General features: G+C 42.1%; 1 protein-coding gene across 2 annotated transcripts; it reads right to left on the bottom strand.

Moving 5' to 3' along the window:
- Positions 1-3728: 3728 nt before the first annotated feature.
- SMARCD1 (SWI/SNF related BAF chromatin remodeling complex subunit D1) lies at positions 3729-15232 on the bottom strand. Of its 2 annotated transcripts, none has more exons than XM_026717390.2 (13): positions 15030-15232; positions 13769-13956; positions 12677-12719; positions 12470-12592; positions 10736-10858; positions 9890-10006; positions 9251-9352; positions 8666-8827; positions 8483-8580; positions 7756-7891; positions 6011-6133; positions 5694-5795; positions 3729-5256 (listed from the first exon to the last, which is right to left on the bottom strand). In XM_026717390.2, exons 1-13 carry the CDS (start codon positions 15195-15197, stop codon positions 5203-5205), a joined length of 1539 nt encoding a protein of 512 aa, XP_026573175.1. In that variant the 5' UTR covers positions 15198-15232; the 3' UTR covers positions 3729-5202. The 2 variants fall into 2 exon arrangements, with proteins under 2 accessions (XP_026573175.1, XP_026573176.1); XM_026717391.2 differs by having other exon boundaries at positions 14729-15209.
- Between the last annotated feature and the right edge of the window lie 942 nt (positions 15233-16174).

Genomic DNA, 16174 nt, shown 5'->3' on the forward strand with positions numbered 1-16174 from the left:
CTTTTAAAGTGGTATACTGTATTCTGTTGCAAGAGGCTTCATGAATTGCTTTCCAGAACTGCCAATTCTGTCATCCTTCAATGAAGTATTAGGGCTATGGGGCAATGGAAGCCAAAGGGAGCCCTTCTAACACTGGTAACAAGTTCAGAAGTGAACCCTCTTTTCATTCTTCATTTGCATGTTGTTGAAATCCTCTGTTTTAGTTTCCTATGTAAAGAGAGGCTCTACCCCAGATAACCATGTTGGGAAAGGAAAAAAAAAAAGATACTGAAACAATTCAGTCCAGTGGCACAGATCGAGATTATTTTCCACATGAGGAAGATATCTCCTTACCAGGGCCATAACCATAAATTCCTGTCTGAAATGACATTTGAAAGTAGCATAGAGGCCCATGGGTTTGGCAACTTGCCAGCTATAAAATTGCACTCTGGACTCCGCCTTTCTGGCCGTGCTAGTTTAATGGATTAAACAAACAAAAAATCATTCACGTGCTGTGCAGCCAGTAAATCTTATGCAGAGCACAAAAGTCCATCAAGCTGCACTCTTAAGTACATCTACTAAGGACTCAGTGAAGCATGCTCCTAAATAAGCCAACAAAGGACCGTATTGCCAGTTCGCCATCTGCTTTGCAAAATTAAAAGAAGCACCAGACAGGCTTTGGAAGAGGAAGCCACACTGATGATCTGGTGCCTAGAAAAACTATCTTTAAGAGAAACAGGAGAGATGATCCTATGATGATATAATGATGATATAAAGTTGGAAATATTACGGAGACTCCATAGGGCAGTGTTTCCTAAACTTTTCCCTTACATTACCCAAATATGTATCAGAAAGTCCTTTTAACTCAATGTAGCTTAAAAAAAACCCCTTTAAGTCAGTTTAAATGTCCCTGTTGTGATTGGGTAATGGGTTTGTGTGTCATTATCCAGAGAAGAAAACAATTCACCCACATTTGAGAAGTACCACCTTAGGTGGGAAAACATATAAACTTTCCTTTGAGATAAAAAGAAAGCAGTAGGTGCAAGACTTGTAGTCTAGCTTTGGAGCCAAAATTAACAAATACTAATATGAAGATGGGATTGGCCCTTACTATTAACAGAAAAAAAGCCAACCTGTGGCTCTAATTGCTTCTCTGAAGATATGCAGCTCTCAGGAGACAATATCATTCTGAAGGATCCACTGACATGGCTACAGTCCCTTGGCTGCCCAGGCAGTTTCCAGGGTCACCTTCCAGGGTCACCATTCTGGACCAACCTTCTAAGTGATGCTTATAGGGTTGCAAGTCAATTGTTCTTCTGGCAGGTCAGTGGGGAGCAGCACTACCGCTACTAGGGTGTGTGTGTCCACGTCAGAGTGTCACATGCTCTCATCTGGGGCAACAACCTTCTTTAGATACAACCTGATCTTAATAAAATGTGCCTTTGAGTCAGTTTTAATTCCTGGTGCCTACCTGGGAACATTCCTGCAGTTTTCTTGAGAAGTTTGGAAGTGTTTCTCCCTTGCCTCTTTGCCAGGGCTAAGAAAGAGGGATTGACTCACGGTCACTCAGCAGATCTTTGGCCTAAAGGGGATTAGAGCTCACTGTATCCTGCTTTCCAGTCTGGTGTCTTAACCACTAATCAAAGTGGGTGTAAACCAGGCATGTTAAAATGACCAGGAGAAAATAAAGTGAGTGAATGCATTAGATCCATTAAGGCTATTAGATTCAAGTTACCAAAACCCAGGCTACAACTACAAGGTCGCATTGAGAAAGTGGAAACTCAAATTCTTTACTGCTATCTAGATTTTTGCAGGGTAGTCTAGATTAATGGCTTCAGTAATTGCGTTCAAACATCACATTAAGCCAGTTTGTTGGACAGGCTCACATGTGAGCAAAGTCGTTTGGCTGGTTCCTGGTTTCCACTACTTTTGTTCTGCATCTCTGGTTTGACTGGCACCAAAACCCAAACAAGAGAAATTACAAAGCATTACAAACCATGCATTCTTGATTGCCACATGATTTCAAACTGTGTTCAATCTTAAAACCATCATCATTCACTGACCTGTAGAACACCATGGAATTTTTATTTACAAAATTAACATATTAACTTGTTTTTGTTACTCCAAGGCTATTTCATAATGCAACTTGCTTATTCCTTCTTCTTTCCCATTCCTTGTTTGTGGCACACCCAGGCTTAACTATATACAGGCAGATTAGATTACTACAAAGCCCTGGGATCATAAAACATGAGATAAATATATTGAAATAAATATGATTTGTGATAGTAATTGTTTGATGGCATTTTAAACAGAGAGTTTAAAAATGTAACTTTCCAAGTTGTCTGAAATGGGAAATTCCATGCCATTCTATTGCCTCTCTTCCCTGGTTCTGGTACACATACAATCCACATTTTGAGTACAGGTAGTCCTCAATGTATGACTGTTGAGCCCAGAATTTGTTGCTAAGTGAAACATTTGAGTTTTGCCCCCTTTTACAACTTTTCTTGCCATAGTTAAATAAATTAGTAACATGGTTAAGTGAAACTGGTTTCCCCCATTGACTTTGCTTGTCAGGAGGTTGCAAAAGGTGATCGCATGACCCCAGGATGCTGCAACCGTCATAAATGTGAGGCAGTTGCCAAGCATTTGAATTTTTACCATGTGACCAAAGGGAATGCTACAATAGTTAAGTGTGATAAACGGTCATGTGTCTTTTTTTCAGTGCCACTGTAGCTTTGAACTGTTACTAAATGAACTGCTGTAAATCAAGGACTACCTGTATCTAAAAAAATTCAATTTTACTACAAAAATGACTGAGAGAAATGAGCTAGGGCTCTATTTAATACTCATCTGCTCCTGGCTCCAATCCACATTCTCTTACTGCTGAAAAGTTGCCAATAGCTGTTTTTGTTTTAATTCTTCCTGCTTGGTTTGTGATCCTCTCATTTTCAGTAGCCTTCAGTTTTAGCTCCTACAGGCAACTTCTATATAGCTGGGTTAATTGTAACCCATTCTGAATGACTATAAAAAGAACAAAACCACTTTTTCCTCTGCATCTTATCTGCCCCTCCTGAAATTTAGCTCAGAAGCTCCCTAAATAAGGATGTTTCCCTTTTACTCTTGTGAAAAGACTGATACAGTATTTTTGATTAAAGGAATTTTTGACTATGTTGATGTAAGGAAAGGTTGGCTCTTCAATCCCTTTCCTTGAAAAACCCAGGAACGCTTTTCGCCACATTACCAAATTTTAGTGGCAGATACACACACGCACACACACTTCCTGCAGTGGTGAAGTAAGCATTATATAAGTCCTAATGTAGCACAAAGTATTTTCAAAATAAAAGACCCCATTCCCCCAAACCCTAGGGGAAAAAAAATCCAACCCTACTGCATGTAAAGTAACTCTGGCTGCTTTACTCCGTCCTCAATATTAACTCTGATCCCGTACCAAAAAATGTGCTCATCCTTATATTGGTTATCTCACTATTGCGCACACACACTCCAAATATTCCAATGATTGCTTAAGCAGGCACACAGAGGCAGAGTTTTCTTACACTGTCCAAAACTTTTTCCCCTTCAGCCAATGAAAGAGCTTTCCTCTAGCTAGCCTTTTTTGGCCATCTGTATACAGTTTTAAGGATTTAAAAAAGGAGGTTATTTTGTTACCATACAGTGTTTCCTACTGAACCTATAAAGAAAAGACAGCGCTAGCTCTGTATTACAAAAGGACGGAGAGAGAGCGAGAGCACTTTCATTCAGAGGCAGCTTTTATTAAAATGGGGTGACATCTAAAAGTATACAGTACAAAAAAATTGGTCCAAGGGGAAGAGGGGGAAGAGGAGAAAACCACAGAATGCAAAGCATAAGGAGCAATTTAAGAAGTCTGCAGCGACAGCTGATCTCAAGAGTTTAGTTCACGTCTACTTGCCCTGAGAGCCACCTAAGGAACCAGGGTTCTTATTCTCCAGGATCACAAAGCAAGGAGGGGCAGAAGGGCAAGGTGCCTTTTGTAGGGCAAATACAAGATTGAACAGTCAGAATCTCTCACTCCAAAGGTAGACCTAGGAGCGCATGCGCACGGATTAGGGTTTCTGAATTCAGAGCAGTCCCTAGCCTCATTCTCAACATGGAAGAAGATGGAGGGGGGCTTGTCAGTAACTTGATTCTTGCAGGTAGTGTCAGAATACAAGCAGCCAGGACCTGTCCAGCTGCATTACAGTTTCCAAAACCAGCCAGCAGAAAGATGCAACAGCACCTCTACCCAGTTCTACCCATAGGCGACCAAGACTAAGAAAACAGAGGCAAGAAGGGAAATGTCCCTTTTGCACAGAGACATTTGCTCTGCTGTGCCTTGGTTACACCTGCTTGCGTAACTCCGCTCCCCACCTTTTAATTTGCCCCAGAAACCTGCTCTGTGCAGTCAGGTGAGGAAGTCAAAAGGAGAATAACTCTAGTCTGAAGGAAACTAGTCTCCTACCAAGCACTGTAGATACAAAGGATTAGTGCTGGGGAGTTGGGGGTGGGGGGGGAGGTAGAAAAGATAAGGAGTTGAGGGATTCGAAAGGCTTCCTACCCCAGAAGGCAGTGACTTGGGATATTCACTGTGACCAAGATGGTGGCCTATGACTACGTGGCACCTCTGCCAGGAATCCCCTCCCCTTTTAAAAAAAACAGAATCAGGTACCTTAGCTGAAACAAAGTTCATGACCTTGGATTGCAGCTCCCTGAAGGCCACACATGTAGGGAGAGTCCATTCCTTCCCAACAGACCGATCGGATCTGTACTGGACTTCCCACCCGCCTGTCCCCAGGAGAGGCCAGAAAGTGTTAAGAAACCTGCCTCCAATTGGGGCCCTGCCGTGCACAGGAACTGCCAAGCCGACTGTTCTGGGGGAGGGAGGAAGAGTTCCTGGGCTGCCATGCTAGGCTCTGAACGGAAGCTGAATGGAAGTGTGGAAGAACTTCAGGCAGAGCTGGACCTGGGGAGTGTGTGGGGCTCAAAAAGAAAGGAGAGCCAGGCTGAAATGCAAGACCTTGGCCTGGGTACCAACACCATCATCATCATCCCCAATGATGAGTCCATTGGATCACTGGAAAGAAAAGATGTTGGTTGGAAATTAGTGGAAGGTTCTGTGCTGGAATAGGAATTGTATAGGCCTGAGCAGTGAATCCCTGCAGTGTTTCTAGCCATTAAGAGGTGCTGCCTGTTGGGAGGCCTGCTCTTTTAGGTATTGCGGATTCCCAGAGCTTGTTCGAGTTCTTGCCTTCTCTGCTGAACCTGTGAAAGAAGCAAGACAGACCTCCTTTATGCACAAAATTACAAAAAGAAAAAGAAAGAAAAAAAGGAACAGAACTGCCGCTGGTATTTTCAAGCATCGGGAACAAGCAATAGGCTGCAATCCAGAGGCTCGAGTCAAGACTTCCCCAACTTTCCAAATTTATGACAATCACCCCCGCTGTTCACAGCCCACACAGCCAAGGATTAGTGCTGCAGAACCACACATTTGGAAGCCCGCTTTAGTCTGAGCAAGGGTTAGGAGTAGAGGAAGGGATACTTTTCGACTCTTTGACTCCGTTAGCTATTCAGTTTGCAGAAGCAGAAAAAAAGAAATCTGCCCACCAGTCACAGCAGGACTGAAGGATCTTGACCGAGCTGTTGGGTCCCATTCCAGAGATCCCATTTACAAGAGAGCCCGCTGGATGGATCCATTTTACCTTAGAGTAGAAATATCTGCATACAGCCTCTTGGGCCCAAGGCTGGAAGTAAAATTCAGCTCGGCGCTCTTCTTCTGGGTTCCCAACGACATCCGTCATAGCCTGAAGGTGAGCAAAGTCTCCAGTTACTCATCTTGCTCTCCCTGAAATACCTGTCTTGGCTCTCAGTTTTATCCCTCTGGCAGACGGTGTGTTGTTTTGTTCTTTTTTAAAAAAAAGAAACTGAAGGCACAGCAAGGGTTCTCCCTCTCTCTCTCTCTCTCCCTCTCTCTCACCACGCACACACCATGTCTGTTTTCTCCTCAAAATCGTCTCACCTTCAGGTCTCGACACTGGGACTGCAGCCAGTCATTGATGAAACCCTGGGGATCTCTGGCAAAGCTCAGCATAAATTCACGCTGGGTCTTTAACTGGTTAATTGTTTCTATGGTCTCATGGATCTGAGATGAAAAAATACCGCACAAATACATTTGAAAAAGAATAGGGTTATAACTCTATTGAAGTGGGTTACTGGGTACAGGCAGAGGGATTGATTTAGATAGTTGGTCCTGGAAAATGCACACGGAGTAAGATTGCAATCCACTATACATCCCAGACCCTTCCCCTTCGTTTATTCAGTCTCTTGTACTTTTTACAAATCAAAGTACATCTACATCTACTCATGAACTGTGATGGAGCAGTGGTTAGAATGCATTATTGCAGGCTTACTCACTGCCAGGAGTTTGAATCTCACCAGCTCAAGGTTGACCCATCCTTCCATCCTTCTGAGGTGGGTAAAATGAGGACCCAGATCATTGGGGGCAATAGGCTGACTCTATAAAACTGCTTAGAGAGGGCTGGAAAGCACTATGAAGCGGTATATAAGTCTAAGTGCTATTGCTACTTCAGAGATACAAACTTCTATAGTTAGACTGTAACTCCTGACACGGAGTCAACCAGCCTCTTTAGTTCCAACCTTCTATCCTTCCTTGTATCAATGCAACCACTAGACCATACTGTTCTTTAGTTTTATAGCTTCAAGAGCGAAATAACTTTAATACCATCTCATGGCAATTTTTTTGATCAGTAAAGGAACACATATTATCAAAAATATATGATTTCATTTTCATAACCGAAGAACCTTGAATACTTAAAACAATTATCCAGAAGTGAAATGACACGAGAGCTATGATTTTATGCATCTATACAAGGCAGTTGTCTTATATTAACAGTGAAACTTATTCACAGTTTATGCAACAGAATTTCAAACCCAGGGGATATTCAGGTTAAGAAAAAAGGGCTTTATGACTAGAATACTATAGGGCCAACCCAAATATGTCACATTCTCCCTTCCTTATAAGCTTTTTCTATTCTGGATAAAGGAGTGGATGTTTCAACTGTTGCCTGGAGTCAGAATCCTACAGCTAAGAATCTGCTTAATTTAATCTTTCAATGCCTGTCACTGGGCAATCTTCTCAGAGGCAAAGAAAAGCTCACTGCCAGCCAGGAACCAGAGAAATCCAGGTTGATCTGCAAGTCCACTACAAAACTGTGAAAAAACAAGACATCTTCCTGGTAGTATTTGAATATTCTAGCAGCCATACACCCAACAGCTTTTAATATTAACATTTACAGTATGCATATCTAAAAGTTAATGACCTACTTTCACAGGCTACAATGAGAACATCACAAAAAAAATCTTATGTCCCTACTCTGTCTGAAAAAAAGATGCCAATCTCTGCTGTATACTTCCCTTGGAGGCAAAGCCCATTGAAGGCAACAGATATACTCCGGAAGGAGACCTATATAGGGCCAAACTTCATATTATAGGAACCAAACCAAACTAGAATTCACAAAGATGGATTTTGTTTGGTAAATTAATGAATATTGGTACTATCTGCTACTTTAATGGATTGCAATGATTTAAGGAACTGAAGTAACATCTAACCACACAGTGAAGTCTAGGTAGGGGAGAGGAAGTGTTACTGTTCAGATGTCCCTCACAGAGTGAAAGATTTTTTTGGGGGTGGGGGTGGGGGTGGGGGGAAAAGAAGGAACCAACTTCATTTCCAGGAACTCGCACCTTGTTATCCAGTGCAGCTATCTCCTGCTGGCTGGCCGTAGAAAGCAGGAAAGAATTCATTTGGGTTTTCAAAGTATCATCTACTTCTACATCAATGTCATAGCAAGCAGTTTTCTTCTGATCATTTGGATCAACACTGGGAAGCAAGAACAGGAGAGAAAATGCTAAATTTAGGGCTTGGTTCAATGCAACATCTAACCTCACCTTCCCCTGCCCAATCTCCAACACAGAGCATGTGGGGCAATGGTGTAATTTTTCTTAATGAGGTTTCAATTTTTGATAGCTCTTCACTGCTTTCAAAACCTCTCTCGATCCATGGCCAAATATCCGGCCAGATAATTTTGCCCTACTTTTGCCCCTTTCCCTTTCTTAAAAGTGATCCAGAATGTTTACCTAACTATTTTGGAAACACTAAAGTGAATCACACTTTAAAATTCTAGCCTGTGCTATAATTCACAGCAGGGGATAATATTGAAAATAGGAAGCATGCATTGAAACAATTGTGCTTGCACACTGCAATATTCAGAGCTGAAATAATATTTCAGGAGTTTGTGGTTCAGCCTTAAGTCACCACATCAGATAACAGCTAATCAGAGTTGGAAGGGACCTTGTAGGTCATCTAGTCCAACCCCCCCGCCCAAGCGGGAGACCCTACACCATTTCTGACAAATGGCAGTCCAATCTCTTCTTGAAAGTCTCAAGTGCCTCTCCCCCTACAGCTTCTTACCTGATGACATGGTTAATGATAATTGGCTCTGGAGGCATAAGCAATGCATGAAGCCGCTGTGGGATCTCTGAGAACTTCATTCGCTGAGACTCGAATATCTGCATGTTCAAAGAGGAATTCACTAAGAAAGAGCCAAGCTTCAGCATGACAGCAAGGATTGGGGCCCTTTACCCTTCCTTTTACCTGCTGGAGGTACTTATCACAGATGACATACTCCCGCTCATGGGGGTCCTGCAGCTTGTGAGTCTTGATGTATTGCCACAGAGCTTGGATGATTACTGGGCGGGTCTGGGTGTGGATTCCCAAGAGACGAGCCAAACGGGGGTCTAGTTTGAACTGTGGAGGCTGCAAAGAGACAGTAAAAACTCAAATAAACAACAAAATAAACATTTGAATATTTTCTTTTTGGGGGGCGGGGGGCGGGGAGATAACCAGCCTTAATATTTGTGAGTTAAGAATGTTTTGTATTTTAATAGATTTAGTTAGCCATATATTTTCTTGTTATTTATCTACTGTTTTTACCCTTCGCTATGTTATTTTCTAGTCTTTTGTTTTATATACATACATAGTTTTAAAATGTATTTTTATTTATATATATATATAAAATGTGTAATTTGGGTTTTTTTTAAAAAAAATATTGTTTACAATCCTACCTTTCTTACGCTGACCCATGGCTTTAAATAAATATTTTGATTTGAGGTACAATCTGAATCAAGCGGCATGGAGAAAAACTCCTCCCCTTTGGCCCCCTGGAGGAATGCCCCCTACCTGGTAGTCCAACATCAGGAGGACAGTGCAGCGCACATTCACATCGCCAGGCCTTTTCACCTGGAACCCATCGGTCTCTTGGGTTGTAGCAGTCCTATGCCACTAGGAGGGAAAGAGTACAAAAGTAGGGGAAGTGGGAAAAAGCATTCCATGAGGAAACAAAACGTGCGAGAACCAATACTGCATAGGGAATTGATTCCGATCCATGAAACAAAACTTCGGAACAGGTAAACATGGAGCCCTATGAGGAAAAGCACTCAGGAAAGAGGAAAGTTGACATCTCATAAATTGCCTTGAGCTTCTTTCAAAGGGAGAACCAGATAAAGGAGGACATTGGAAGATCTGCAGAAACATAAATGGCCTTTCTTATATGTGATCTTGTTTGCTCTGCATGAGAAATGCACAACTTGAGGCCAAATCCAGCATGCAGTTCCCTAAATTTTGCCCCAAAGATGCTATCAAACCATAATTTTAATGTTGCTAGAAAGTATTAAATATATAACTGGAAAACTGTCACAATTTAACTTTAAACGCAAACATTGAAAAATAGTTTTTGTCCCGTCTCCCCCACATTTTTAGAATATCTGAGGGCAAGAAATGTTGCACATCTCTACGATATATATATATGAAACCTCTCACCTCCACCAAATGATTATCTGGGCCATAGAGGTCTTTGTCCAGCTCAATCACCAGAGATTTAAAGAAGGATGAGAACTTTCTCTTCTGCTTGGTAGCATCATACTTGGAGAGAGCAGACTGCAGGAGGAAAAAAGGGAAGAAAAATCCTTTTATAGATAACAAAACCAATAGCCAACAGTTACCAACAGCATTGAAACCTCAGAAAGTAAAACAGTGCACCATCACAGTGATTTTTCTCCAGGGGAATATATAACATTGTATCTAACAGTGATAATCATTTTGCATATATTTCTAACATCTTATATGCCCAATTTCCCCTGCCATAGACCTTTCTACAATAATGTAGGGCCAACTAAAATTTCTTACATCTTTCCTTATTTCAAAAAATTAGATGTCTTTCACTTTTTTATCAATTGCACTCAGACTACCTGCAAACCTCAGAATAATGTGGGAATTTTCTGAAGTGAATGAGGATCAGGCCATCCAAAACTACCCTAACCAATAGTATTTAAGAGTAGTGCCTGGGAAAGCTCTTACATCTAATCTCTCTACTACAATAAAACTCCAATCAGCAGAAGAATGCAATAATTAAGTGTATGAAGCAAGGAGCGCCTTTACTGCAGAGAGGTCTAATTTGTGGAATTGCTAATTTCAGAAAATTTTATGACAATTTGTGCAAAAACGTTTCTTTGGCCATGCTCTTACACTTGCCTAAACTAAAGCCTGTAATGTTCTCTCCCCATCTTATCTAGTTCCAAGACCATCAGGAATGAATAACTCAGCTCTGCCACATTTCTGAACTCTCTACAGGAGTATGTGGTGATGTTAATTCCATTCCTCACTCACATCTTCCAAGAGTCGCCCTTCCACTCGGAGTTCCCATGAGGCTACAGTGCCTTCTCCATCTTCTGCATCTGACTTGGCGGGATTAAAGGTGTTGGAGATAAAAATGCGCAGTTTTCTTTTTTGCTAAAAAGGAACAGAATCCCACAGATGTGAAAACGAGAACCAACATCTGAGATTGCTACTATTATTCCCTCACCTTCCCAAACAGTATTTCTATCCTCAAAAATCTCTGCATCTGAGCAAGATACATAAGGCATTTATACAAGGTGTTCTGGAAGAAGCTCCAGAGTAATAACGCCTAGCATATATCAGTAAGCTTGGGTCAAGAAGTTAAAGACACTACGCTGCAGATCAGAAGAAGGCTTTTGCAGGCCATCTGTCGGAGACCACGTGCTAATAACAGATGGGCTGAAAACCAGAGGGAAGCGTGTGTGTGTGTGATTCCTTCTTTTTGCTTTATTGCTTCCTAACTGCCCACGAGACAGATTGAAGGAAGACAGCTCACTCTTGCCAGAATCTGAAGTAATTGCTTCCAAAAGTCTTTTGAGGTAAAAACTAGGGACTGCAGGCGATCTTAAGGCTGTTAACTGCCCAGATATAAGAGAGAAGTTATACTGGGGTTAAGGGAAAATATATTCGATAATAAAAGGCTAAGAGAGGAAGTAATTCAGAAAACTGATAGAAAAAAAGCTATTAATGCATCAGAAAATAGCAGTTTAATAAAATTAAAAGTATCAGAGATCTATACACCTTGTGTTTGTAGCAGCCACAACCTATGTAGCAGCAGCTGAGTCAGAGGAAGCCTAAAAATCGCTACACATTTTTCTGCCTGTTTTGTGACACCTAACTGCTTACTGCTATCAGCAAAAGTATGAAGCAAAAAGCTTGTTATTTTGCAGATACAGATTATGCTGGAGAATAATGAAGAACCTTGACGTGTCTATGGTTGAGCCTCCAGAGCAGCAAACTTCGTACTAGCAGAATAAGAGCTTTCTGGGCCATAAGACTTCAGTGGGGCACTGCAGGAATTGATCCCCTCTTCCAGGCTGCAGCAATGGAGGATGGATGGGAGGAAAGAAGGACGTATCTCCCAGATGTTTCTTCTGCTATCACAGCCCACAGCCTGAGTGATGCATGGCTTCCCTCTCAGCATTGTCAACATGAAGTATCCCTTCCCCAACAGAGGATAGGTAGTGGAATTGGCAGTGGTGCTGAGGCCACGGCTGCCTCAGGAGATGGGATAGTAGTTACAGTAGCTTATATACATTTTTTTTAAAAAAAGACTGAAGACCTGAGATAAATGGAGTGCATCGCTGCCACCACCCTGCCTTCACTATGCATATGTTCCTAGTTCATATATTACGCTAATCATGTGATTTGTTGATCTTGGTATGGTGAACCCATATTTGTGATCTCTAAGATTATATCTTAGGTGTATAGTGTAAACTAGGGATATGCAAAACATTCTGTCCTGCAACATTCCAATCCCCAACTGGACTATTAAAATGGCACAGTTTGGAATATTCTGGAAGTATATTGCACCATATTTAGAATCCTTTTTAGACTCAGAGCATTTCATAATGAACCCAAGTATTGCGGTTTATTCAATCAATAAGTTAAAACCTAGCCAATGATGCTAGGATGATGTGTGAATATATCCAGTAGATTTATTTAGTTTTTTTTAGGAAAGCTACAGATAAGTGAGTTTCAAATGTATGCATCCTTCCTCCTTACCTTAATTGGTCTTTTCAAAGCCTCCTGAATATCCAACCGTTTCCGCATAATAGTCTGGTCCAGCTTCCTCTCAAATGCCAACAAATCCATGTATGCCTGAGACTCGGGTACTAATTCCCGGATCTAGAATTCAATGCAGCACAGTCAATCAGCACAGCCTTTATGCTACCAGTAACTGCCAGACCAAACACCCAAAATTTCACTCACCCGCTGAGGTAGAATTTTGTCTGCCATCTTTTTTTTCTTGGCACTGCACAAAGACAGAAAGATTGGATGATAAATATCAATTCTTGATACATGTTTAAGAACATCCTTATTGGTTCTGCTGAAACTAAGTTTGTTTTAGGCACATAGGAAAACAAATATATTTGGGGTTGTGTTTTTGTTTAGCCATACTGAGTAAAGCTTTCTTGAAGAAGTCAATATTAGGAACTTTAAGCATACCAACCCAGAAGAAAGCTCCACTGATTTCAATGGGACATGCTCTTTAAGAAATGTGTGTAGAACTACAGAATTTGGATTTATGTTAATAGAGGAAATCATTCTACAACTGCTGCAGAGGCTTAGTATAGGTCTTCAACACACCAGGATCTGTGAGTGACAGAAAACACCAACAGATGACTCTGTGTTATTTTGGATCTCAAATTAAGTAACACAATGTAGTCCATCTGTACAAACCACATGAAACGCAGAAAGTGCTCTGTGCAAATACCTAACCAAATGCTAATTTGGAAGAATTACAGTATGAATGTGTAGGTTGTTCAAGATGAATAGGGAGAAGAATTATATTAATATATTAATATTTAGATTGCATTAAAATTTGTTTCCAGTTTCTTCAGCTTGATGAAAGGAGTGTGAACCAGTGTTGCTGGAAGATTGCTTAAAAATGTCTGTCAGTATGGATGCAGCTAAAAACCCTGAGTTATCTTTAATGAGAACTCTCTAATTTTGAATGAATTATTTGCAGAATTCAATACAGCTAGGATGGTATCTCAAAGGAGACACAGTGGTACTTTGGTACTCATTGTTAATTGGTTCTAGGAGGCACGATGAGTACCAAACAAATTCTTTCCATAAGGAATAATGTCATAAGGCAGCCAACCTCAACAAGTTCTAGCTTGTGAGTTGAGTACCAAACAATGAGTACCGGGACCAATTTTTGCATCAAAATGCACTGAGTAACAAATACTATGAGTATGAAAGCAGTTGAGAACGAAAGTAAAAATTTCTGGCTTAAAACAGAACACTGACACTCCTCAATGCTAGGATGCCTATAAAAGAAAAAGAGGAATCTCTTACTTGTGATTTCGGTTTTGCACTGACTGTTGCTGAACCTGCTGAATCTGCTGAGGAGCTGGCCTTTTGCGAGACTGGTCCATTCCTGACTGAGCCATCCCAGGTCGGACAGAAGGGCTCCCACCATAGCCTGGAGGTCCCATTGCAGGTCCTTGAGGAGTCATGCGGCTACCAGGCAACATTCCAGGGCGCTAAGAAAAGAAACAAATTGACTGTTGCCAAGCGTAAGAATTCAACTGCTGCTTCTTGCTCTCAGCTGCAACAGAATCAAGTAGCATCCCTGCTTTCAGAGTGTATCAGTTCACCAACAGAAATTCTCTGCACCTTTGAAAAGAATCCTCAAATAATTTTCTTTTTAAAAACACCTCATCGAAGATTCAGTATTCCCATTCCCCGATAAAAGTTTGATCGAAACGTATCTATATATCTATATCTACATATATCTACAAAAACCACTTTCTGATTTGGGAAGCACTTAGCCATGCAACTCCTGCCTACAGGAGTAAATAATTCAGGAAAAAAAAGTGTTATTATTCAATTTGCATTTGCAGCAAGACAATTTCCTTGTATGTCCAATCACCCTTGGCCAATAAAGAATTCTATTCTATTCTATTCGCCATCACTTTCTGATTTTTTTTCTCTGTCTCTAGAATTTGGATCTTGGATGAGATAGGCGGTTTTACTCCTGTATCTCAATATATTATATTTCTGATGTTTGAATGGGAAGCAAGAATATGCAAGAACAAAACCAAGGAGTATTTCTTTCACTCAGAAATTCTTCGCATCCTAGCTGTTCATCCCCCATTAACCCCAGAGCCATACAATGCCTTCCCCGCCCCCACTCCTCTAGGTCCATTCTCACATTCCTTTCTTTTCTCCCGCCCAACCACAAAGCCAGGCGGTCCCTCCCGACGCCCGCAGCCCCCTGAGCTCTCTCCTCGCACCCTGCCCTTGCAGCCTCACCCCCATAGTCCCTCTCTTTGTCAGTCGCTCTCGCTCTCTTTTATATATGTATTTTTAAGCCGCGGATCCCCCTTTCAGCAGCCGCCTCTCGTCCTCCATCTTTCTTGAATGGCTCTCATCCTCTTCTTCCCCTCCGAGCCCCGCCCACTGCAGCCGAGCCGCCTCCCCCTCCCCCCGTCGACCACCACCAGCCCCCTCAGTGGCAGAGCAGCATCCCGCGCTCACGCCTGGCCTTAAGAGCTCCGCCCCACACCAAGGACCGCCCCCTTTTCTTTTTTTTTCAGCCGGGCCGGACCGGTACCGGGTATGCAGCGCCGGGCAGAGGGGAGCGGTACATTCCTTGTCCGGGAGCCGGGCCCATCCGCACGGGAGGCCCCGGCGTCCCTGGTCCTAGCGGTCCCGCCCCAGGGCCGGCTCCACTGCTTCCACCGCTCGGAGCTACAGCCTGGAAACCCGCCCGCGCCGCCATCTTCCCTCCCTCGGCCGTACAAAAGCAGGCGGAGGGCGGATGTGGGGTTTGGATGATTTAGTAAGGCTTTATCATAGACACGCAGTCTGCGGGAGATAGAGCGTCGCCGGATTCGGCTTCTCGGGGAAGGAGGGAATCGCAGGAGAGGCGCGCTGAGTCTCGTGCCGGTTGTTACAAAAGGCTGTATGTAGCTCGAGCGCGGAGCACTTGGCTGGTGGAAGAGAAAGGCTGAGAGGCAAATCCCTCCCTTAAAAGTAACTTCCTTTTCCAAAATCAAGGGGAGTGCGCTCAGTTCAGAGGATCTCAGTTCCACTGCTCGAAATGCAACTAGTTTAACTCAGTTAAATTAAATCCGGCGAAGAAACGTCCCGCCATGGAGACAGGTGAACAAGCCAGTCTCCGCGTGATGGATCCATTAATGCCCAACGTCCTGTACAGGGATTTTTGTTCTAAAACTCTTTAAGTAATCTTTCGCTATGGTTTTGGAAAGCCTAAATACTGCAGTGCCAAAAGTAAAAAATAAATAAAAATGAATGAATTACGTCATGTATTATAATAGGGATTTACCTGAAAATCCCTGAAGACAAAATTGAAAATATGTTTTTGGGATTGCAGAAGCAAGCGGTGTTTTGAAATTGGTGTATGTCTTCACATTTCAGTGGGGTTGCTTTTTCTTTTAAAAAAATATCTTTGTTGAGAGATGTAATCACTCTAGTAAAAATACAGTACAGGTATTTCGACCACAATTGAGCCCAACATTTTTGTGGCTAAGTGAGACATTTATTATATGGATTTTGCACCATTTTATGACCTTTCTTGATTCAGTTATTAAATGAATCACTGCAGTTAAATTAGCAAGACAGTTAAGTGAGCCTAGCTTTCCCATTGACTTTGCCAAAAAGTCATAAAAGGTGATCACATGACCCTGGGACACTGCAATGGTAATGTGAGTCAATTATTAAGCAACTGAACTTTGA

This window comes from Pseudonaja textilis, chromosome 2 (assembly GCF_049901715.1).
Source record: "Pseudonaja textilis isolate UNSWEBS1 chromosome 2, rPseTex1.2, whole genome shotgun sequence".
Taxonomy (NCBI): Eukaryota; Metazoa; Chordata; class Lepidosauria; order Squamata; family Elapidae; genus Pseudonaja; species Pseudonaja textilis.

Excerpts from the sequence above, each read along its gene's own strand:
- SMARCD1 (XM_026717390.2), bottom strand. The coding sequence starts at position 15,197 with ATGGCGGCGCGGGCGGGTTTCCAGGCTGTAGCTCCGAGCGGTGGAAGC. Across the intron at positions 8,581-8,665 it reads GTGATAAGTACCTCCAGCAG|ATATTCGAGTCTCAGCGAAT; the intron begins GTAAAAGGAAGG and ends TTGAACATGCAG. Across the intron at positions 5,257-5,693 it reads GCAGATATTTCTACTCTAAG|GTTCAGCAGAGAAGGCAAGA; the intron begins GTAAAATGGATC and ends CTTCTTTCACAG.